Raw genomic sequence first — 25,140 nt, 5'->3', positions numbered from 1 at the left:
AGCGGTACCACGTACAGTTGCCATTAATTAATGAATTCCAAAAGGTGAAAAAATCGCATAAATTAAATGTTTGCAGTAAATTAGATTTTTAAGTATACGATTTTCGTGAAGCAATTTATTAAACGATTCTGGTTTATCAAATTTTGTCACAATTATAATATTTACGTCGCCAATTAACTAGTCGCATTTCAGAGACATATCAAGCCATAGACGTAAAGATCAGTGGGTCCCAGAAATTAAGAAGTTTGTTTTGATTTAAACATATTTTATTGCAAATAAATAATTGGACACAAGTTTTCACAACTTATCACAGTCCTTTTCTCCAAATACATGAATATAAACAATAACTTAATAAGGCAATTTACACAATATACATAAATTATTTGTTTATGTTGAAATAGAAAATAGTGAGGAAGAAATGACGGAGAGAGAAACGAAGTAAAGGATAGTAAAACAGGTAGAGTCGGAGCAGAAAATAGTGATAGAGAGAGAAAGATGTTCACATCCAGCCAAACCGGCTACATTTGCTTTGAAATTTTGAACAGGTTTTGCAATTGAGGTATTTTCATCTTTGCTGAATTTAAAGTGTTTAAATTATGTCGTGTTTTCTGTTTTGTCACAAAATAATATCTTTTATCAGAATCTGTTGACATGGAAATGACCTCACAACGATGATTTGAAGTGAAATTTACTATGAATGTATAGTTAATCCATGGACTTTGATAATTCCGTGGTTAATCTTAATTTAAAAAACCCAGTTTGGGTTATATAAGAATTGAATTAAAATTGATCTTGCTGTAACATGTTAGAAAGTCTATAACTGGATATTTAGAGATATTTCTGCAATACACTTTAAAATGGAATGACCACCATGGAATTAGATTAGATTTTAAGTCCGTGGACCAACACAGAAAATATATTTAGCCGGACCTGTCATTATTAGCGAACCGCATTCTGTTCCGGTATACAAAATTACCCGGGTAAGAAACTGCCCGATCACTTTTACCTGTCCAGTTGTGACAATACGACAGGTATATCTGTTCAATGGTGGACGTAAACAGCATACGGATTGACCACAGCGTGTAAACTTCGGATTTGAGACAGACTTTCAAGTAGAATCACCCATTACAAAGGAAATACTTCGTTTTGTGGTAAGTAAACCGATTACATTCGAACTTCGAGGAGTCAGGATTTTCAGGTAAAAACGTGCGGAATGTTGTAGGCATTTGACTAAGATATAGGTATATATTTATCACTGTTTACGATTCGTTTGTTATCTTTGTATTTACAAATGCTGGTAGTCAGAAATTGGACTTATTTCATGAGTTTCTTTAGATATACAAGGACAATTGTGAAAATCAATCGACATACGTTTTATTTGAATCACAGGCAAAAAATATTTGAAAAATCTATTTTTAGAACCGGAAATGATTATGATACATATCTATGTCATATTTTTTTTGACATGAATCAGTGTGAAAACATATAAGGACCGGTTATTGACAATACATATACACCAGTGCACCAAACCTTCTCTAGTGTCTTTCATGTCCAACAAAGGACAATGTTTGTCAGTTACGATCTTTCTTCATCATCAGGAACCACAGGTGCTCGGGTTCTGGAATATATGTGATATATAATCGCACCCCCTTATACCAGAGACGTATAATGTATTATACGTCTCTGCTTATACTAATAAATCATATTATAAGGGGGTGCGATATCTAGTGGGTGCGATTATATATCACATATATTCCAGAACCCGAGCACCTGTGTCAGAAACTTCCTCTGATCATAAATGATATAATGATCGACAGACCTTGATCTGTATTGCATACTTTAAAATGTAATTTTTGACTTTTATAGACAATACAAACAACTAAATCAAAAACATTTCAAGGCTTGGTTCTACTGGTTTTTTAAAAAATATTATGCCAATATCAAACATTCCCAACTGTACGGTATACCACGGACTTAGATAAATATTCTAATTCCGTGGGTATACATACATGTATGCACTACCAGTGAATTCAAGTTCCAAAGATAAGTAAGGACTACTATAATAATTTCAGTTTTTCTAAATATTATTGGGCCTGTCATAAATAGCATTCAGAACTAATTTCTTTTCATATTTAACCACTTTTCCCTGTATATATGCATATTGATTGTACATATTGGAACTTGAGTAACTTTTTAATTAATTCTTGGGCACTTTTTTTTCAAATTGGGTCAACCTATATATATTATCCTGTATCAACACAAAGGAAGTGCATGGCCCTGGTACAGCTTACCACCCATCAATTGGGATTTTAGAGCATATACAAGATACAAAGATACAAGACACAATATTAAAAAACAAATTAAAACAAGAGAGAAAATGTATTACAGATTACTTCTTGTTTAGATTAATTTCAATAACACTAGACAGTCACACACATATATATATATATATATATATATGCTATAACAAATATTTAGAGGTATGCCAACAAATTGTAGCCTGCCTTTATGACTATTGAACAAAACCTTTCCATGGCTAAATTGATTTTCTGATCATTCTTAAGCCATTATATACATGCCCAACAAGAAAAGCGCAAGCCGAGGACTCAAATATCTGAGTCACACAAATTACTGAAGCGTAATGAATTAGCACAGTAATATTGCATCATATTATATTTTAGTTTTTTCATTTAAAATCTTTAAATTATATGTATACATATATGTATATAGCATACTTGCCAACTCTACCTATTTAGGAGGGAGAGTCGTCCCAATTTAGGACCCTGAAACTCAATATTACCAACCAGTGAATTTGCAGAACTATTCCTATGTAATATTCCGAGATTTAATGATTTCATCTGAAAGAAAAATTAAAACAGAAAGGTCATTGTGTCCGTATACGTATGGGGTATATATACACACATTTTATTTATGTTTTTCATTTTGAGCACACATAATCTCCCTCCTGGAAATTTCAAAGGGTTGGCAAATATGATGAAGCTGCATGTGTATATACATTTAAATAGCTATGTATGATGTCTTGATGAGTGTCATTTGCTATTTGATGACTTAAACCTTGAGTTTTTTATCCAGGTTGACAGGTACAAAACTACAGCTGAGGATATGGAGAGGCAATCTCCTGCCTTGGTGGTGTCCAAGGAGGAGGATGCTGTTTCCCACGGTTATGTAATGTATGGCCTTGTGAAACCAGGAAAGGATGGCAAGTGTATAGAATCTGCTGCTGCCATGGTCAACGTGATCCCCCGGAAACGGTAAACCTTCAGTTCATTTTCATGAATCCCTCCAGGCTTTATCAACTTGATTATGATACATTGTTTACCCAAAGCAGTTACATAATTTTGTTTCATATATTTCTTCAAAGTTAATTAAATAAGATGTCGAGAAATATTTTGTCAGACGAGTCACTTCATATAAACTGCACATAATTCACATATATATTCAGTCCAATTTTCACAGTTCACTGGCTGAGTGAAAATAATTTCTATACTGCATAATGCTGCATTTAACTTAACAAAAATCATTTATCTAAATTATATACATTCATAATTTGTAATAATTTCATATTTATGTTTAATTATGTAATAATTTTGCTTTTAGAATTTATCGCATGGGAACCGTAAACGAGTTGGACATGTTTAAATCAGAACTACTAAAGCGTCCCCTGGTGCTTCAACCAGTCATAAATGCAGGAACTGGAATACAGAAGCTTAATTGCTTCTTTCGTGTTCGTAAAGGTAAATGACAACAAATTCATATTGAAATCTTTCATCTACCATCCAAGTTTGAGGTCAAATTTGACCACAGACACTTAATTGCCGTTTATATGAATCACAAAAGCTAAGTTAAAAATAATCTTCAGATCAACAAAAAACAAATTATTACTGGTTAAGGAGCATGTGATTTTGACTTTCATTAATGATATAGAAGCCTCAGTGTCATATTTTATATATATGTATGATGTGTGTCGACAGAAAAATGGGTGATTATGTTGAACCAGAACAATCCTAAGATCATGGGACGCATCATGATGGGCATCGACACCGCCAAGAAGCTCATGAAACGGGGCGAGCCGTTCATCCTAGAGGTGGGTAATTAAAGGGACTGGGGAATCTGACTTGTTTGTGTACGAAGGGGTTAGGGATTCATCACACAGTTAACTACTTGTCTGGCAAAAACCTTTTAGAATTCATTGAGATGATCGATTCTATCGGTTTAAGTATTGATTCTTGCTTTTGTTGATTTCATGATATGTTGAATTTAGTTGGTCTAGAGACAAAATCTATGATTAGGTATGGTTTGTTTGTGTTTTACGTCCTATAAACAGCTATAGTCATTAATGGACATGCCAGGTTTTGATGGTGAAGGAAAGTCAGAGTTTCCGGAGAAAAAACATCAACCTACAGCCAGTACCTGGCGACTGCCCCACTTAAGCCTTGAACCCGAACCCAATGGTGGAGGGCTAGTAGTAGCAGAATGTCAGATGCCTTAGGCTTAACCACTTGGCCTATGTGGCGCCTCTACAATATTAATGAATTGCATGCTGAATGTTTGTCAAGACCAACTCAATTCATCACTCTACCTTGTCAATAGTCAATATACTTATGTTTTCATTCCTGTCAGTAAACCCATTTGTTAATGGAAATTGTGTATGCTAGCTCCCAAGGGAGTTGAGAAAAATATTGGCTGGTTTCAAATGCCCTTTAACCACAGATAATAATCTGTGAACAACTTTGAGATGACCTACAAACTAGCTATAGGTTGTGATAAAGTGGTATATATAAGAACCTCAAATTGTTATTATATTATCAGGTGACTGAGAAATAAATATCCTAACAAAATTACAATGTACTGGATAGTAAATTGTTAAAAGTTCACAGACATCTCATTAACTATAATGATGCTCTATCTATTCTCTATATTCCTATTCTACTAAATTCCATTTCAACACCTTTTCATTTTTATACGTCCGTTAAATTTGACGGGAGTATTATGGCATAGCGTTATCCGTCCGGCGTAAACTTTTGTTTGTCCGGCAATCTCCTCCTACATTTTTCGACCAATCTCTTTGACACTTGGTATACATCATAATCATGCTATGATGTTGTGTCTCCCTTAAAAGAATTTTGATTCAACAATTTTTGCAAAATTTATTGCCCTTTGTTTATTTCAGTATTTGATTTTGTCCGGCAATCTCCTCCTACATTTTTCAACAGATCTCTTTGACACTTGGTATACATTATAATCATGATATGAAGTTGTGTCTCCCTTAAAAGAAGTTTGATTCAACAATTTTTCCAAAAGTTATTGCGCTTTGTTCATTTCAGTATTTGATTTTTGTCTGGCTATCTCCTCCTACATTTTTCAACAGATCTCTTTAAAACTTGGTATACTTTATAATCATGATATGAAGTTGTGTCTCCCTTAAAAGAGTTTTAATTCGAAAAAAATTGCAAAAGTTATTGTCCTTTGTTTATTTCAGTATTTGATTTTTGTCCGGCAATCTCCTCCTACATTTTTCAACAGATCTCTTTAAAACTTGGTATGCTTTATAATCACGATATGAAGTTGTGTCTCCCTTTAAAGAATTTTGATTCAACAATTTTTCCAAAAGTTATTGCCCTTTGTTCATTTCAGGATTTGATTTTTTTTATCCAGATATTTTCTCCTACATTTTTTAGCATGTCAGCTAACCACTATTTGAATGATGCAAATCTTATTTCAATGTAAGAAAGTATATAACACTATATGGCATTCAATGGGCATATATTGTTCTGCCCCGCGGTACTCTTGTTCTTTTATCTATAATAAGTAGTGATGGGCTGATGATTGATTATAATCGAAAATCGATCGGTTTGCATTTCCGATTCCGATTATCGATTACAAATTCCATCATCAATATAATCGGTTCGATCATCATTGAAATCAAAGTATTTAAATGTCTTCCATGTAAAGTATGCTTTGAAAGTCATATATTGTTATGATATATACTATATATGATTGTTAAAAATGCATAAAAGTTGCTTGATATCCATTCATCATAAAAGAACGTAACCTAGTGTATAGTGAACAACTCTGTCTATTGATCATGATGTTATGGTAGTGTTCTCGCTTTATATGGGTATTCAGTCCCAAAAAAAATATAAACCGATTATGCAATTAATCATCGATCGGTTTACTACATCCGATTACAAACCAATTATCGATTATGATTTCAAACCGATTGCCCATCACTAACAATTAGATTTAAAAAAGTGGTAATAACACAGTTGAAATCTCTCACAAGTATATACATTGGTACTCGTATACCTAAACATTTTCATTTTGCCCTACGGGGGTAAAATCTGTATACGCACAGTGTTCATTTCACCAATTACATTTCATTATTATGTTAATTAATTATGTTGTGTACTGATATTTGCTGTTTTAATTTATTCGCCTTAATTACAGAATAAGGTGAAAGTTTAAAAAACTGCAGTGAAAATTTCCCTACATATAGTATTTTTGTGGTAAATGAGAGTTTCATCTTTTCCAGAATTATTGTTTTACATGTGTATTTTAAAAACAGAAAATGCTGTTGTACATAATGACTTTTTCTAAATACTGTACTGTGAGGTCAACTGTATAAAGTCACATATTCACCAGCTGTGTGGGTGCCGAATTGGTAGCCTTAGTCTCTAGCGTGTGCAGTCATTACTACTGTGTGCTATCAAGCGTGAGCTTCAGACCACTCGCACTCCAAAGAACTTTGGTTTGATCCCCAACGGTGACGGAAAAGAGAGTGATGTCTGATAGGGTTAGTTGTTATCCCTCCGATGGCATTGGTTCCCCCCCCCCCCCCCCCCACCACGAAAACACCATTTGTACCCTTGGTGACGTCATATGTTTTGTTGTTGACAATGTATACGACGTTAAATATAGATTATTAATATTATTTACGTTTGATGCTGTTTGTACTTAACAGTTTATGCTGAGTAATGTTGTAAAGCGCCTTTACTACTCGGCAATGGCTAACGAGGCTGCCAAGTCATACCAGTACATTGACTGTCACCATGGCGACCTCATCATCAGGGGCAGCGGAGACTCCTTCCATCAGGGCATGAAGTGGGAGGTCAAGGTCAGTGCATGAATAGGAGGCCTAAGGTGTTACAAGGTCATGACCTTGAATTGTGAAACATTCAATAGCGCTACTTTCAGATATACTATGATATTATCAACTATTTATAGGTATATTCTGTACTTTCTTTCAAGGTTTGCTGTTTCATAACTATTTCTGTCACAAACTCTCATGATCTGCTGATACAGTTGAAATGTAGTTGGTTGTATTGTTCATTTTACTGTTCTGTATTACAGAGAAGCCAGTTAAGGGGGCTGTGGTAATAGGTGGGTCAAAAGTGGGGAGTGGGCTTATTAACCAATGTTAGCCCTTATTTTACTGGTTGTGCTAATCTTGCAGTGTTATATCAAATAATTTGTTATTTAAATCATTGTACCATTGTATGCACAAAAATGTGAATTCACAGCGAAACTTTCATGTAAACATTTGAAAGTCAACGCTCTGAAATTACTATCCTATTTGTAAAATTGGTTTTTACCTTATTTAATTCTTGTTAACGCAAAGTGTAAAAAAATATAGTTTGATCTGTATGGTTTGCTTTACACCCTCCCCATATCCTAATTTGAAGCATTATTTAAACATTCAATATTAGGACCCGTCATTTTTTTTAAAGATCAATTTATATATATATATATATATTAACTGTACAAAGGAATCCTGTTTTATTCGAAAAAGACCCCATTTTCCTAATGCAGCACTAACTCTGGATTTATCATTCATATGAAAACTGTTTCATACAGTTGTGACTCATGGTAACAGTGAAATCTCCTGTTGTAGGCTCAGCACATGCAGTTTGATTTTGACGACATCAATGACAGTGATATAATGGTGCGGACACTTAGGGACGCAGCATATGAACGACAGTCACCAAAAATACAGGTCGTTCCTGATCGTAAGTAACAAATATAGGTCATACTTGACTGTACGTCACACACACACAGGTCACATTTTACCATATATCAAACATACATTACACTTCACACTTGACTGCCCAACCCACATACAGGTCACACTTGACTGGCCACCCCACAAACAGGTCACACTTGACTGCCCACCCCACATACAGGTCACATGTGACTGCCCACCACACATGCATTCACACTTGACTGCCAACCTCACATACCGGTCACACTCGACTGCCCTCCCCACAAACAGGTCACACTTGACTGCCAACCCCACATACATGCTACACTTGACTGTCCACCACACCTACCAGTCACACTTGACTGTCCACCTCACATACCGGTCACACTTGACTGCCCTCCCCACAAACAGGTCACACTTGACTGCCCACCCCACATGCATTCACACTTGACTGTCCACCTCACATACCGGTCACACTTGACTGCCCACCCCATAAACAGGTCACAATTGACTGCCCACCCCACATACAGGTCACAATTGACTGCCCACCACACATGCATTCACACTTGACTGCCCACCTCACATACCGGTCACACTTGACTGCCCTCCCAACAAACAAGTCACACTTGACTGCCCACCCCACATAGAGGTCACACTTGACTGCCCACCCCACATGCCATTCACACTTGACAGCCCACCTCACATACCAGTCACACTCGACTGCCCACCTCACAAACAGGTCACGTCTGACTGCCAACCCCACATACCAGTCACATTTATGCCCAACCCACAAACAGGTCACACTTGTCTTCCCACCCCACATACCAGTCACACTTATGCCCAACCCACAAACAGGTCACACTTGACTTCCCACCCCACATACAGGTCATACTTGACTGCTCTTACCCACATACCAGTCACACTTGACTTCCCACTCCACATACAGGTCACACTTGACTGCTCACCCCACATACAGGTCACACATGATGGTATGTACAGGTTACACCTTACCATGCACAAGTTTACTTTTCAACTAAAATTTTATGAAATGAGAAATGATATTCTCTCCTTAATTTTTATCCTGGGGTAAAGCAAATATTTTCTCAGTATGAAATATTCTGTGTCAATAATTACATGTATATATGCTGATTGTACTCAAACTATCTTGTTCCTGATGATTTCAAATTCTCAACACTTAGTTTACATTCATCTTGTTGTGATCAGATATATAGAGTAAGTTCAGCTGGATGCTTTTTTGTTGTGTTGTAGGAGAATTAAGGCAGATCTTACCCGGCTGGTCATTTGAACAAGTAGAGGAAGAAGAAAACGAAGAGGATGCGGAAGAAGAGTATGCTTTCGAATTTGAAGGTAGTCAGGCTGCGTCTGTGTCAAATAGCCAACAAGCTGCCCCTCAAAGGGGGCGTATCAGGGGACGTTCTAGTCGTGGTGCTGGAGCTGCCAAGAACTACGAGGTGTCCGTAGAGTTACATGCACCAATTGATGAGCAGGAGGAACCTCAGTGGAACTCCAATGCTGCCGCACATCAACGTTATCAAACTGGTGGCAGTCAGTACACAAACCTTACCAATGTACGCACAGACCATGTCTATGAGGATACAAGTTCGCCCCCTAGTGGTGCTAACCACTATTACCAGGGGAGTGGTCGGTCTGGTTCTTCCGCGGCAGATAGTGGCTACGAAGGCGAGAATGATACAGGAGGATTTGAGGACAGAAAATATGGCAGACTTTTACAGACCAAAAATCATACTGAAAATAGACACGGCAGAGATTACCCTACCAATGAACAAATTAGGGGGTATGCTGACAATGGACAGCATGGTTACCCTGACAACAGGCAGGGCAGGGGTTACCCTGACAACAGCCAAGGCAGGGGTTACCCCGACAACAGACAGGGCAGTAGTAGTGCTGATAGGGCAAATTTGTTGTCTAAAGACAGGTACAATTATGATAACCCTGCTTTCACGGCCAATGACAATTATAATATTGTGGAGCAGTCAGTGGAGCGGAACAAAGCTGTGGCAGCACGTATGCTCAATAACCACTCGAGGGGCCACACAGATCACCGGTCCCGCCAGGGATACCTGCCACCAACCAACATGCCTACCATCAGTCAGAATATTGACACCCATGATGGACGCATGGGGGAGAGCGCCATCTAGTGGACTGTTTAAGTGTGAATGATATGTAAGTTATATGGAAGAAAGTATAATTAACAAAGATGAAAAAATAGACGGACAATTAGTATACATGGAATACTTATTCTGGAGGAAACACTGATATAGGTAACCTCAAACATAATTGGATGGATTGGATCATATGGAAACATGTTTACTTTGGTAATTAAAGGGAATATATATTCAAAATATTTCAGTGATATTGCTTCTAATCAAACTGGTTAAGGGTAAGTGTGATTGTATCAGTGAGTAGTGGTCGTGAGTGACATTGTGTGTACATGTGTTTGTGTAAGGTAGTAGCGAGGTGTTTGAGGGTGTAGGTGTTTGAGGATGTAGGTGTTTGAGGGTGTAAATGTTTAAGGGTGTAGGTGTTTGAGGGTGTGGGTGTTTAAGGTGTTTGAGGGTGTATGTTATAGGGTGTAAGTGTTTGAGGGTGTAGGTGTTTGAGGGTGTAGGTGTTTAAGGGTGTAAGTGTTTGAGGGTGTAAATGTTTAAGGGTGTAAGTGTTTAAGGGTGTAAGTGTTTGAGAGTGTAGGTGTGTACAGGAGTTTTTGAGAGTGTAGGTGTTTGAGGAAATAAGCATGTTAGGGAATAAGTGTTTAAGGGTGTAGGTGTTTGAGGGAATAAGTGTGTTAGGGAATAAGTATTTAAGGGTGTAGGTGTTTGAGGGAATAAGCATGTTTATAGCAGGGAAGGGCAATGTTAAGATACAGAGCCACAACGAATTATGTGCCATAATATATGTTGTATGTGATGATGTCAATTCTATGTATCTTATAAGTATGTTTCTGATGGTGTACATTTTATATATGTTGTATGTATGTTGACAAATGTTGAAATTAGTAGGATGGATCATGCAGCCACTTGGAAAATGTAGGCGTCCTGAAAACAATAGGCCCTATATAACCCACTTGTGTAAATATCTGTATAAAATATATATATAAATCTCTGATTATTCACATTTGTTGTGATTGTCAGATTTCCAGTTCATCATTATAATTAAGGTTCTACTTTTCCAGATACATTCCAGGCACTTTTTTGGCCCTTTTTTAATTTGCATTTATTATGTAGTATTATTTTGACAATATTTACATATAGTATAGGTGTCAGAGTTAAACGGTCCTTTTCACTCTATCACAAAAGTGGGATTATATTTATCAGAAAAAGTCTTCCAATAATCCAAATTAACACACAGTTGTCTATATTGGAAGGTACATGTATACTGTAGAAATACTAACCATATTTTAACACACTCAAGTTTTAGGGATTAACTGAATTTAACAGATTTTAACAGATTTGCACATTGATGAATTATCTTTCAATATATGCATTAAAAACAATATTCAGAAACTTCATGTAGTACAATATTTAAGAGAGAGTACTTAGCTCATTCACCCCTGAAATTTGATAATGAACTATTCCAACCTTTGAATTGGAAGGGTTCAAATGTGTCTTCAGGGGTCGATGAGTTAAATATGACTACTGCTAAAGGGTTGGTTTATAGCACGCATATATATCATTGAATCAATAGAAGTATAAATGGCAGCAGAATTTGATGATATTATATTATTCAATTATAGCCTTTAGCCGAGGTCGATACCTGGATTTATCAACCTGAGAAAAGATATATTGACCGAGGACACAGAGAAGTTAAAGGCTACAACTGTTTTATTATTTTACAAAACAGTCATGTAAGCAATCTGAAAAAAAAAACACAACAAAAAAGTTTTGGAAGTGGGACGGACGGTGCATTGTTTGGAGACACGTCATAATTCTAAAATAGAAACACCCAGTCTTTCAACAACAATCAACCGCTCCAAGTCAATATAGGTTTTATCGGTGGACACGTGATACACTCCTGGCCAATCACTTGTCGGGAATAATATGAAAAGAAAATAATAATCAACATTAAGAGTTCTTGTAAAAGTGCATTTTGAGTTATATATGTTGACCTATCACAACAACAGGTTGTAATGGATTGTAACTCAATATATACAGACCGATTATACTTTAACAGCTTCTGTGATACAACTGTGTTGTCCAGGTCCTGTTGGCTTTTATATGCAAACCTATGTGTGAATGTTTGAAGTACTAGAGTCACTGTTTTGTTTTATCCACTGTCGATGGTAAACATAGTGTTTTAATTGATCTGATAACTGCCCTGTTTTTCAAATGTCATCCTCCTATTTCTTGCCTCCTCTTTACCTCTTTATTATGAAAGAATATATCAACTTTGCAAGTTCAATCCCACATTCATTATCAAACTGAAATACCATCAAAATTTGTCTTCAAGTTGGTAAGTATGAACTGTCTTGAGGTGCATATAGCACAACCGGTGAAATATTTGTGTGAAACATTTCAATGGCTAGTATTTCTCTCACCCTTCACAGGTGTGTCTCCCGTTTTTTCCGCGAAGATCAGCTTGTCACCCTCGAGGCTGAGACAGCCTCGTGCTGATTAGCACGTGTTCAATTATGATGTCATTAAAATGTGTCATCGGTAATTGTGACGTCATCAAAGGTGAATGGCAATATTCATACCCCGGTTGTGTTTTTGTTTACAAACATGGCAGACTACTGTCAGTGGAGTTGTGACTGAAATAATAGGATGGGAGAAAAATAATCATCCCCTACCTACCTTGAGGGTGCAACAGAAATATCCAAACCTCGGGGTGTATTTTCGACAAAGCCTCCGGTTAAACAACTAAAAAACATCACCCCTCAGGTAGGAGATTTCTTTATCACACCCTCAAGGTAGGGGAAGATTCTATTAGTCAACCTCGGCAGATTCACTATGTCACCTTCACCAGACTTCACTTTGTCTGTTGAAGGTGAAAGTACTAGTGAACAAACCAAACTAGTCAGCAGAACGTCATTAATAAAATATTCCACTGGTTGTGCTATATGAGTTTGTATACAATGAATTACCTCCTCGCTGTTATCCAGTTGTGTTAGCTGTGAATCTGTTATCTTATAGGCATCTAAGGTCATGCTAATTTGGGAATATTATTTTTCAAATGAAACTCATTACTATAAACAACTGACTTTAACAACAAAATGTAATATATCCTACATAATTTTATGGGGGAAAAAATTCAATTAGTGTCTTTCGCACTGGTTCTTTTTGACACATTTTCGTATCTTACCAAATGATCCAGTATTCCTTGGTGTCAATGAAGTCAGGTTTCATGGTATCAATTTGTCCCAGGATATCGCTGTACCAATAGACTATGTCTTTGAGATGTGTAGTGCGGATTGAAGGTGAAGTAGGTCAATCAGGTAAATGCTGTATTTTAGGAGACATGCATGGCCTTATTGGCTCATATACGTTCTTTTCAAATTATAATGTAACTTGTAATTTGTATGTTATCTTCTAGGGTAGCTGGATTCTTCTATTCTTTGTCAATATACAAATGAAATGTACTATATATGTGTACATGTGTCTATGCTCTACACATATACCGTATTTACCCAGCATGAACCAAAGCCTGCTAATAAGCCTTCCCATTTATATTGCAAATCAGCAGAAATGCAAAATGTTATTTTGTTGTTCTGTAATAACTTTAAGCCCCTCCCCCTCTTTGGATCAGAGATTATGTGTGGCCCTGTGGACTAATTGCAGGATAAGTACGGTAATATAGATAGAGTATGTCTATATGAACTTTAACTCATTCGCCCCTGTATTTCATAATGAACTATTCCAACCTTTGAATCGGAAGAGTTCAAATGTGTCTTCAGGGGTGAATGAGTTAATAATAGTGTAACTTGTAAATAGATTTGTTGGTGAATTTTATGTATTCAAAAATGTATAGGATTATTCAAACTATATTTGGTACCATGATGTCTAGCAAAGATAAATTTATGTATATTTTTTAATACATTACAACATACATGCATATAAATTCTACTAATTTCCTCAGTATTTTTTATGATTAAGTTCAGTTTTGATTAGGTGTTACATTAATGTACATGGATTGATGTTAGCCAAGAATCAAAAGCGCAAATATTGTATAAAGATGAAATTTCTAATATTTTATATAAAGATAAATGTTAACTTTTATCAGTAAATTATGTATATCATTATTGACACTGAGGTTAAGGTTCAACCACCATTAACAATTTCTTAAGATTCTCCGAATATAATTGAAAATACAGTAAACTTTCTTAAATGTTGTGTTTTAATATAAATATCTCAGGGTACAAGCATAACCAATCAGATTCATATTTAAGGATTGAACGACATCTTTTCAACTTCATGCCGGTATGAACACAAACATACATGTATATATTCCATGATGCCCATTAGGGCTTCCTGGTAAATATGTAATGTAACTTATTTGCATTCATGAACATTGAAAAATGCTGTTCAATTCTTAGATTCTAAATTTAAAGTTATCATTATTAGGCACGGTAGTCTAGAGGTAGGACGCCTGGCTCGTGACCAAAGGGTTGTTCCTGAACCCCCCAAAAAACCTCTGGATCCCCTACTGCTTATACTATCGATATTGAAGTGTCTGTGTCGTCAATGCAAACAAGATTCCTAGAACAGCCTAATTAACTTCACCAAAATGTTTGCTTCTGACGGTTGTATCATATTATTTGAGGACGAAGGAAAACCTTAAAAATGTCACTTATCAAATTACGTGACCAGTAATAACTCTATGTATGCAGTTTCTTCTGGTAATGCTTTCAGAGGAACTTGCAGAGGGGGAACATAAATATAAAGTTCTGATCCAGATATATCAAAGTATTTCCTAATAAACAACATGTACCTGGTATATGCTTATACTTTATACTATAGTCTGGCTATTTGTCACATGACCATCGTGGTCAGTATCAGATGACCGTGGATGGCGAGCAATGCGTGACAGAACTTCTTGGCCAAGGACTTAAAGTGAAATATTATATATATATACATGTAGGTAATCTTTTATATCTGGCAATTCAGCGACATCTTGTGAAAGTGCTGATAAATATTAAGAGTCAAATCTGTAATGTATTTCATCTTTTTAATCATAGGTACTATGCTTATACCTTGATCACACAAATTATTTTTTTCAATTGAGATTTAAAGAACTTTATAATATTCACAAGAATTTACGATAATCATTATTATCTGCCAGAATAAATATAAGCAGGAGCATTGAGATTGTAATAGACTCATTTCTCGAGCAAAACACATAAACAATTAGTGATTTAATTTACAGTGTAAAGTTATATTACTCAATAAGCTGGAACTTTGGCCCGACTCTTTTTGTTTTGTTTAAATAACTTGTCTTCATTCTCCAGATTTATTGAGATGATAAATTATATGTGTGATCATCTATAATTGTTGCTCTTATTTTTAAAAGAGTGTCTCCAATATTTTCTTAATTCATTTACAAGTATTATTTTATATTGTCCTAAATTGATTAAAATTTCATTATATATGAAGTATATATAATTATAAAAGTTATTTATATTCTAATATGTATACTACTGCATATCATACTATGAATGTTTTACCATGCGCTGTGTCGAAGGTCAACTTATAATATATTTGGGTCAAAAGGTCAGTACACATGTATATATATACTGGGGTCACAGGTCAGAGTTAACCCATAGTATTCTAATAAAGTACCGCAAATATGTACAATGATATACCTGAAATAAAACTGATGAATGATGCAAGACTTGTATTGGTTTGTACCATAAAGTTTTATCTGTACATGGTATCGTGTGTGGACACATAAATCTCTGTGCTTTCAGTTTTAGAATCGTTAGGTTATCACACATCTTGTCATTTCAAGCAATTTCTAAAATCTTTCCAGAAAATTGTATGCTAACCCAACAGTAAAATCAATATACACCATTTTACATTTTACTTCTTTTGTTGTTGTTGGGAAAAATGGATAAAAAGAATGGACACCAAATATTTTATCATAATATATATTTATGAGTTTAATGTATAAAAAACCTAAATGACAAAGATGTGAGGATATGCTTATAACCATTGTTGTCCTCGGTGTACCAAGAGTAAAATGTGGTGGTTTTATTGGTTTGCTCTTGACCAGTTGTATATGGCAGTATATATGTCGACAGGTCAGCACTGTCAAAGTACTGTAAATCACCATAATTCAGTAAACACTTTACTTTGCAAATTGACAAAACCATTCATTATTCATGAACTAATACTTGATTTGGAGAATGAGAGGATTCTTGTTCAATCTTGATAGTAATTGTATATGGGATTTCAATATTGACAAAAGATTTAGTAATGAATGAGCCTCCTAATGAAATACAAATGGGAGACGAAATCTATTGTACCATCTACAGTAGTCCCAACATGGGGTTACCTGTCAAACTACATAATTATATAAAAAATCAAAATACATGGCAGTGTGACTGCAGAAATACAATACCTAACACTATTCAGTCTTTGCGTATTGCAAAATTATCTGCTCTTGTGAGCAGGTATTGATTGTTATGTCATTGGTTTGTGAGAGAAACGTCATCAATTTTTGAGAAAACGACAAAAAAAAATTCTCACACAAACCAATGACGTAACAATCAATACCTGCTCACAAGAGAAGATAACTCTGTAATACGCAAAGAAGGAATATCTTGGTATCACTACAGTCAAACCGACTCGTACAACCAGCTCTATATTAAGAGAGCAGTTGTGTTAAAAACCACTTTTTCGCTTCCCATCAGTGATAACCCGATACAGGTTTGATTGCATAAAAACTTATAAGCAGTTTATCTTGGTACCATGCAACATACATTTAAGGGGAGGTAAACCAAGAGACTTTCAACATTTTTATTGTTTATCATCTTCTTATGCTTGCATATATTTCTATGAAATGTGGAGAAATCTTATGGATACAGGCAGATATATAGCATTTCATGTTGACTCTACTGATATCAAATGCAACTGGTCCCATTACTCATTCACCCCTGCATATCTAAACTGGACTTGCCCAGTCTTTGACTTGGTAAGGTTCAAATGCGACTTTAGGGGTGAATGGGTTGTACATACTGGTTACACATTCCATTGGTCCCCACACACCACCAGTAACCATAAATCACTGGTCCCCTACACTACTAATGATGGTGTAGAGAGTGCTGTAGTCTGACCATTGTTGAGTATCGCTAGGGTCAATAAGTACAACTGTACGATTGTTTTTTTCCTTTTGCCTGTCCAGCTCCTGGTAACCATGCTCACCAGACAGAATGGTGAAGTGGACACGTTTATCTAGACGCTCATCCATGCGGCCAAACTGTGACACAAAAGACACGCTATTACACTAATTTGTTCTATATATTATTTGAAACATCAAATTTTAAGAACTTCTCAAACATGCAAAAACAGGCCTAAAATGCAATTCTGAGGGTAAAACCATAAAAATGCAGATTTAACACTATCCAAAGACATTCAATTTTAACATATACTTCTTTTTGTACCACTGGTCTGTGCTGCCCACCAGTTTACATCTGACCAGTAGACTGATATTTGTGATATTAATGATAGCAATGATTGGAAGACTAAGACTTCATAAGATAGACTACTGACAGGTCAGGACGGCCCCAGCATATGCCTGTACAGATCACTGATAATCACAAAGCAAAATCCACAGCAATAGTTCTGGATATTGAAATATTGGTAATATAGCATTACACATCTATGACATCCTACAAATATTAGTTACCATTAAGAATATATATATATCAGACCTACCGTGAGACAAAGTGTAAAGTCAGCCGCGTCCTTACTATGGCCACATGGTGGGCTGAGGTAGAACTGACCATTCCTCCTCTGGTGGTCATACACTGGGCAGCTGTGTAATATAATCGTACATATTGAACAATTTGAAAAAGAAAAAAAATCAAATACTGTTACAAAATTCTGAAACCATATCATAATACTTTTTTACGAATTCATCTTGTATGTTATGTTGTTCACTTATATTCTCTGTAATGATAAATTACGGAGAGCAAAAAAGTCGAAAATTAAACTTTGTCAAAAATGTACGGTATATACCATAATAATATCTAGAGTCACTTTGAGCTCTCCAAAGACGTAAATGATTAAAATAATGTCAGTATGGTTTTACCTGTGCGGTTCCTGCAAAGTTCCGCCACAGAAGCCCCAGACAAAGGTACGATCCGGGAGTGTGAGAGGCAGCTTCCTGAAGAAGTAGGGCCAATTGTCTAAGTTAACAAAGACGATGTTCAACATCTTATTGAGGTTAGCTGGGACAATCAGAGACTGGTCAGTTATGTTTAACCATTCCAGAATTGGACAGTCTGAAGGTAAAATCTGAGAATGTTTTGTTGAGGACTCCTCATGATCATTATTTTCCCTAACTTTCCCCAAATGTACAGTTGGCATCTGTTTGACAGGTGACTGATATTTGGTATTCTCCAATGAAGTATTTTCTAAGGACGCATCACTGGTCAATTTAGTCTGACCATCTTTTCCAGTTGGAAAAGAACTACTTGATCGCTCTGTGAAGATATCCACATCATCAGCACAGGGACTTGCCTCAACCTTGATCTCCTTTCCACAAACTGAGTCACTGCTACGTTTTCGCTTTCTGTTCAAGGTAAGCTTCCTTGGAGAAGATTGGTTTTGATAAGGAATTCTATTAGTGAGCTCTACATCTTGGGACACAGCAAAGGATATACAACATCTTCGTACAAAGTCTCTGAATGTCTGACAATCAAGATATTTGATCTGACCAATCACAGACTCTGTTTCATCCGATACACAGTTATGAATATTGTTGTCAGAAGTTGGAGCGGCCATCACACTGTCACAGGTAGAACAAGCATGGCTTTCCAAGTACTTCGAAAAAACTTCCACCTTTGTAAAAAAAAAAAAAGAATCACAAACAAACCACACTTTTTATACATAGTAGTGAAAGTATTCAGACTATGGTAACTAGAAAGTGAGTGTTAATGATTGGTTACTTGGTGTAATGTCACACTGGTGATGAAGTGCCAGTGTTGGTGATTGGTTACCTGTTGTAGTGTTGCTGTGTTGATGAAGTGCCTGTGTTGGTGATTGGTTACCTGTTGTAGGGTTGCTGTGGTGATGAAGTGCCAGTGTTGGTGATTGGTTACCTGTTGTAGTGTTGCTGTGGTGATGAAGTGCCAGTGTTCCTGTTGTAGTGTTGCTGTGGTGATGAAGCGCCAGTGTTGGTGATTGGTTACCTGTTGTAGTGTTGCTGTGGTGATGAAGTGCCAGTGTTGGTGATCGGTTTCCTTGAGGTGCTCGACCATTTCTGCATTTGACTCTATAATCAGTGTACAATCCAAACAGCTGACAGAGAAGGTTACAAAGCGACACCTGGTGAGAAAATCCTCGGCTAGTGGACGGGACACTGGGATTGGTGAATTACTGGCTTGGTTCCCTGTGTCACCTAAAATTGAAATAGCCAATGTCATTATCAAAAAAAAAATCATATAATATATATTTCATCTAGTAAATGTTAACTTATAGTGAGAAGTTTCTCTTTCTCAAAACATTTTTACAGGATTGCAGTCTTCCCCAATTTTTTCCAAAAACTACATGTAGCTATGATTGTTATTACCAATAACAACACATCTCTCCTTCAAATCATAACTATATAGCAAAGATGAGCCCAAACTTGTAACATAACTTTACTCACTAAAGAAACAATCCATTCATATCCACTGACAACATTTGCATGTTGGAGTTGTTGCGATAAGGAAATTAAATTAAACTTCTATTTATAATATAAATGTTAACATTGAGCTTTAATATTTTATACATTTTAAGTCGAATAACAAAACAGTACTGGTGATTTTAGAAGCGACCTATTCATGGAGTTTGTATATAAACAGCTGAGCAATGGGAAGTGCAAGCTCAGAAACCAATGCCTCTGTTCAGAGGACAGCACTGTTCATTAATTTGTCAATTTAAAAGTATAATTCAATGTTTTATCACTTGGATATATATAATATGATCAATTTTAGAACTTTCATATATATGATGGACAGTCAGATGTTTTAGTAAATTATTGTTATGGTAAAGTTTTACCATGGAAAGGGTAGGCGGTGCGGTGATGGCTGAGGTGGTTGATGTGGTGCTGACAGTGATGGTGGGAGGGGAACAGTGCCAAGCACTGAGGACAGAGATAACAGGCCACACTCAGTGGGGGCAGGAATGCTAGGTGGTCAGGAACCATCTTCTGGTGCTCCAAACAATCGCTGCCTGTCTACATACAATACCAACACAGGTGTATGGAAATATTGTTACTCAGTTTAACCAACCCTGAAATGAAGGCTCTTGATATATAGAGGATATTTAATGGTGTCTTCATTAATAACATATATATTTTACGAGTGTGGCTAATATTTTGATATTTTTCACGAGTGCACAATATCAAAATATTAGCCACACTCATGAAATATATTTGTTATTACTTAAGACATCATTAAATTTTCTATTTATTACATTTTTAAAGCAGAAAAACATGAAAAATGTTATGCATTAAAAAAAGGCGGGAATCAGAAGCATAATAATTAGCGCCATATTCTAATGACATCAAGCTGCGCACCATTTTGAATGGGATACTCAACGCAATTCCAACATTTTCTGCTATTTTTTTATATGATTCGTCATAAAAATGTTATTAATTGTATATTTATATAAATACTTATGTGTGTGTTCCATACATTTACCGTAGCAACGTTTTGAATATGGTAAATAGCAACCACATTTACCATATTCTACAGTCGCTTCATTTGAATCTGAACAAAAAATTATTGTATTTGAATGCAGCGAATAGAAGATACCGTTATGATTGGTCAATACCAAAAAGTGGTATTTTCACACCATGAAAATATCACTTTTGTTATTTGTCACAGTGTGAAAAATATCAGTTTTATCAAGTTGATAGAATCCAATATTTCACTGGCAAAATGCAATATATAAGTATACTGTATTAATGCCAGCCATAGATACAGTAACAGCAACTGATAAAAACAAACAAAGGAGATCCTAATACTGTATACCGGGAAACTCTCGCCACTGTTTAACTCTCGCCACTTCCGCCTTCCGATCTGAGGGCGAATTTAACATGACGGCGAAAGTTTTCAAAATTTAGGTATAAGACGGCACATGTTTTTTCACTATTTCATCTACACTGAGGCTTAACTCAGGTACTGTATGTGATGCAATTGGGGGATACAGTGTGTGTAATGCGACATTACGTTTCATAATGAAGGATTGACCATTTGTTTTATTTTTAATGATTTAATATTTCAAAAAAATTCCACATATCGTGCTTTGGTTGACGGGAGACCCTTATAGTTATTGGTGAATTTTCTTGCGGCATTGGCTATGCTATTTTTAACAGCATACTTTATAGCCATTTTCACCAGAACTTCCGGACTATAATTATTATAATTCCCTCGTTTTCTTTTTACACCACCGTTCCCACACTGTAAGGGCAAATTTAACACTTGGCGAATAAGGATTCCGTCGGTGAAGGGTGAAAGTTTAACTGGATCAACGTTTCCCGGTATACAGTTGGTCTTTTTCGTTTTCACCTCTTGATCTTAAAAATCGGAATCTAAAAGCAATTCTCTTGTTAATTACAGCTGCAGAAAATCTACCTACACTCACAATGGTTACTTTACCTCTTGCATAAACTGTGAAACATGTAAAAGTTGGTTTACAGGATGACGTACATGTACCTACCTTAAACACTTGAAAGCACTTCGGACAGGCATAACCCAGAGGGGTAGGAGGAAGGCGACAGTCCTTGGTCAGGAGTAGTGGGTTACAGGGAGAGTGATCAAAGCTTGCTTCGTGCTCAAGTATTCCACTTTTGGTGGAGAAGTCAGCACCACAGTTGACCACGCAGCACATTGTCCCTGACAGACTAGCTGTCACTGGGACTGGGGTCACAGAGTCAAGGGTAACAGGGTCAGGGGTCACAGCTGCTATGTCCGGACAGTCTACTGAGATGAATGAAATATCATCTTCATCTTCAACCAGAATCTCTTCCTTGATTGTGACTGGATTAGAATAGCCCCCCTGGTTGGTGTCCAGGTCTCTGTGACTATTCAACTGTGACAGTTTCTTGTTTGTATCCTGGCTACACATGACTGGTGATGACCTCTTGACAACAGAAGACTTCTTCTCTGATGCACATTTCTTGACAGTAGCTTGCTTATTAAATTCCCTGACACAATTTCCAAGTGACATTGACTCATCTAAAAGATCAACATCTATGTATTCGGAGATATCTTTGGGACAGGTACTTATGTTATGCCTCCCAGTGTCTGTACAGACCTTAGCTTTCCTTGGTTTGTGGGCTGTACTTAGATCAGGACTCTGGCTATACCCAGAGCTGTTTGACCCTCGGGGAGACTGTGACACTACTCTGTCAATACTACTGGAAGATTCTGGAATTCTAGCTTTAGTTTGTTTGGAGGCACCAGGGCTGTTCACTGGATGGTAAGGACCACTCACAGATGCCACACCTCTAGCAAGTCTTTCCTGCTGGATAGTATAGTTGGTTTGATGTTGGTAACGCCTATCCTGTCGTGACCTGTCCTGTTGCCCTTGTCTTCGTCTTTGATTGGGCGTTTGGCCTTTTGCTTTGATGGCCTGTTTGATATGCTTTTCGACTGTGGCTGTCAAAAAAGAAAAGAAAAATCATAACTGTTCAAACATCTAGTCATGTTCTTGATGTTCTCTCCAGCTCGCATGTTCATCACAGATAAAACTACATTCACTTATATTTTGTTATATTATGACACTAAATTCAGTCAGAACACAATTTTAAGATACAGTCAATTTCCAAAAGTACTGAGAAAGACACTATGTTCAATGTCGTTGAAAGAAACCAAAAAGAAAGGATATCTAGTGCATGCACAAGTTATTTCTCATGAGCACAAAAACCAGTACAAACATGAAGTGATCAATTGTATCTTCAGATTGATATATATGCATAGTTGTATATGTAAATTATAACAATTTGCTACATCCATATATACAGATAAATTACCTTTATTTCCTCAATGATTAATAGAAATTCAGCATAATGAAGTCATATCACACAAATTTTTAACAATAAATAATTGCACGATGTAAAAAAATGCTGATGAAGGGGGTGGGCATATTATCGGTCACCCACCCCATGCACGGAAAGGAAAGAAAAGCGGGTGTGGGCTTATTACCAGGCAAGGGGTTATCACAGGTAAATGCGGTAATTATTAATCAAGAACAATTTTTTTACTCAGATCTTTTAATACGTTATTACATGTCAACTTCAAAGAGACCAGCATTTTCACAATTGATAATTCATTCATGGCTGTATAAATGTATCATTCTGTGTTTTAAAGGAATTGTCACCTTGAACTTGTTAGTGTCAGTCTTCTGTGTAAACCTTCCTTGCTTAATTAGGTTGTAAGAACTTGTGCCTATTAATCCTTTTTGTCATTTTCAAGGCAATAAAAATATGTTTAAACCAAACCTTCCTTAATTGCCCAACAATTACTTCATATATTTAGGGGTCAGGGCAAGGAAACACCTAATAACTCCACAACAGAGACTTACTTCCATGTCTCTTGGCCCAGTGGTCCACAACAAACTTGGCGTTTGCCATTTCTGTTGGGTCGACAACGTACTGTTTAAGGTAACGGCTGTGAACTATTTCTGCCTCACGCTTAGCTTGCTGCCTCTCCACCTAAAACACAAGTAATTAAGTTGAGGTCTGTCCTGTGTATGAGCTGTGGAGTAGCTCTGCCTTATCATGAGCCTAAAGCCACACCACTTTACATATATATTTTACCTTTGTGACTTTGATAATGGGTCAAAGTCGATTCATATGAACAAACTTGATAGCCTTCATTCAAGCATATTCTACTTGTAGCCCGAGTTTCCTTTGGCCCTGACACCAGACTTAGACATTTCGACAGATAGATGTCAAAGTATCTAAGTCTTGTGTCACTGGACAAGAGGAAACTTAGGCTAATTGTATTTGCAGACATTTTTTTGCAGAGGCACAGTGACTTCTAACAGTTTGAACTGTAGTCCTCAGATATAGTGAAATAAGATCCAGTCTTTTTTTAACATAAATTATCTAGTTTGGATTACAAAGGTTCCAGTGAAATATATAAAGAGATTTAAATGAATACCCGTTCCTGGCGTTCCTCGTGCTGTTGTTGGAATCTCGCCTGGATGTTGTCCAGAAGACTATGCTTCCGGGGTCCACTCATATTGTAAAATGGTCCTCCTACAAATACCACACTCTACAGTAAGTTTGTGCGGTTGAATAGTCATTCTACACAACTAAATATTCTACCAATGACTGTTTGATTTATCACCTAGTGAGTTTGCCTACTCACATTATTTTGGAACACTAACATTATACAGAACAATTAATGAATGACACATTTTGATAAAAGAAAATGTATTGTATTACTAAGTATCACAGGTGCTGGACACACTATAGTATATATATATACACACATCAAATTAGTGTGGCCAACACCTGTGGTAAGTATAGAATGGCAAATTAGTACTTTTAAAACAACTTGCAAATCATGGACTCAATATTTTATATAATTTGTTTATGCATTAATTCTTTCCAGCACAGATAATGCAACGTCAGGTAAATTAAATAACTAAATATTAATTAAATTTAACTATTACGTCCGGTTTCGGCTTATGATTTAGATTATCCATCTGGTCATGTATCCCGCGAAAATTAGAACATTGGAATTGTTTTATATAGGCTCGCTGGAATTAAAATAAAGTTTGAATTAATAAAACATCAAACGTGTTAGATATCTAAATGAAAAACGAAACCGAAAATTGAACTTCAAACCTGTCAACTGTTGTTCAACGAGCAGGCACCGTTCCACAGCTAGCACCTTATCCGGAAATACGTCGGTCGTAAATTAGTTATCACTTCATGGTCTTTCT

At 36.3% G+C, this 25,140-nt stretch overlaps 2 protein-coding genes across 2 annotated transcripts; one reads left to right on the top strand and one right to left on the bottom strand.

Moving 5' to 3' along the window:
• Nucleotides 1-994: 994 nt before the first annotated feature.
• On the top strand, nucleotides 995-11,827 carry LOC110465042. Its single transcript, XM_021520617.1, has 7 exons — nucleotides 995-1,151; nucleotides 3,094-3,272; nucleotides 3,619-3,755; nucleotides 3,993-4,105; nucleotides 6,983-7,135; nucleotides 7,913-8,027; nucleotides 9,269-11,827. The coding sequence occupies exons 2-7, from the start codon at nucleotides 3,124-3,126 to the stop codon at nucleotides 10,177-10,179; spliced, it is 1,578 nt and encodes a 525-aa protein (XP_021376292.1). The 5' UTR covers nucleotides 995-1,151; nucleotides 3,094-3,123; the 3' UTR covers nucleotides 10,180-11,827.
• Nucleotides 11,828-16,978: 5,151 nt separating this feature from the next.
• Nucleotides 16,979-25,115, bottom strand: LOC110465051. The gene is made up of 9 exons (XM_021520625.1): nucleotides 25,043-25,115; nucleotides 24,351-24,448; nucleotides 23,770-23,899; nucleotides 21,904-22,844; nucleotides 20,239-20,416; nucleotides 19,389-19,597; nucleotides 18,287-19,038; nucleotides 17,911-18,010; nucleotides 16,979-17,452 (listed from the first exon to the last, which is right to left on the bottom strand). The coding sequence occupies exons 2-9, from the start codon at nucleotides 24,429-24,431 to the stop codon at nucleotides 17,258-17,260; spliced, it is 2,586 nt and encodes an 861-aa protein (XP_021376300.1). The 5' UTR covers nucleotides 24,432-24,448; nucleotides 25,043-25,115; the 3' UTR covers nucleotides 16,979-17,257.
• Between the last annotated feature and the right edge of the window lie 25 nt (nucleotides 25,116-25,140).

The sequence above is a fragment of the Mizuhopecten yessoensis genome, unplaced genomic scaffold, assembly GCF_002113885.1.
Source record: "Mizuhopecten yessoensis strain PY_sf001 unplaced genomic scaffold, ASM211388v2 scaffold11047, whole genome shotgun sequence".
In the NCBI taxonomy this organism is placed as follows: domain Eukaryota; kingdom Metazoa; phylum Mollusca; class Bivalvia; order Pectinida; family Pectinidae; genus Mizuhopecten; species Mizuhopecten yessoensis.
This window is presented reverse-complemented; position numbering and strand designations above follow the sequence as displayed.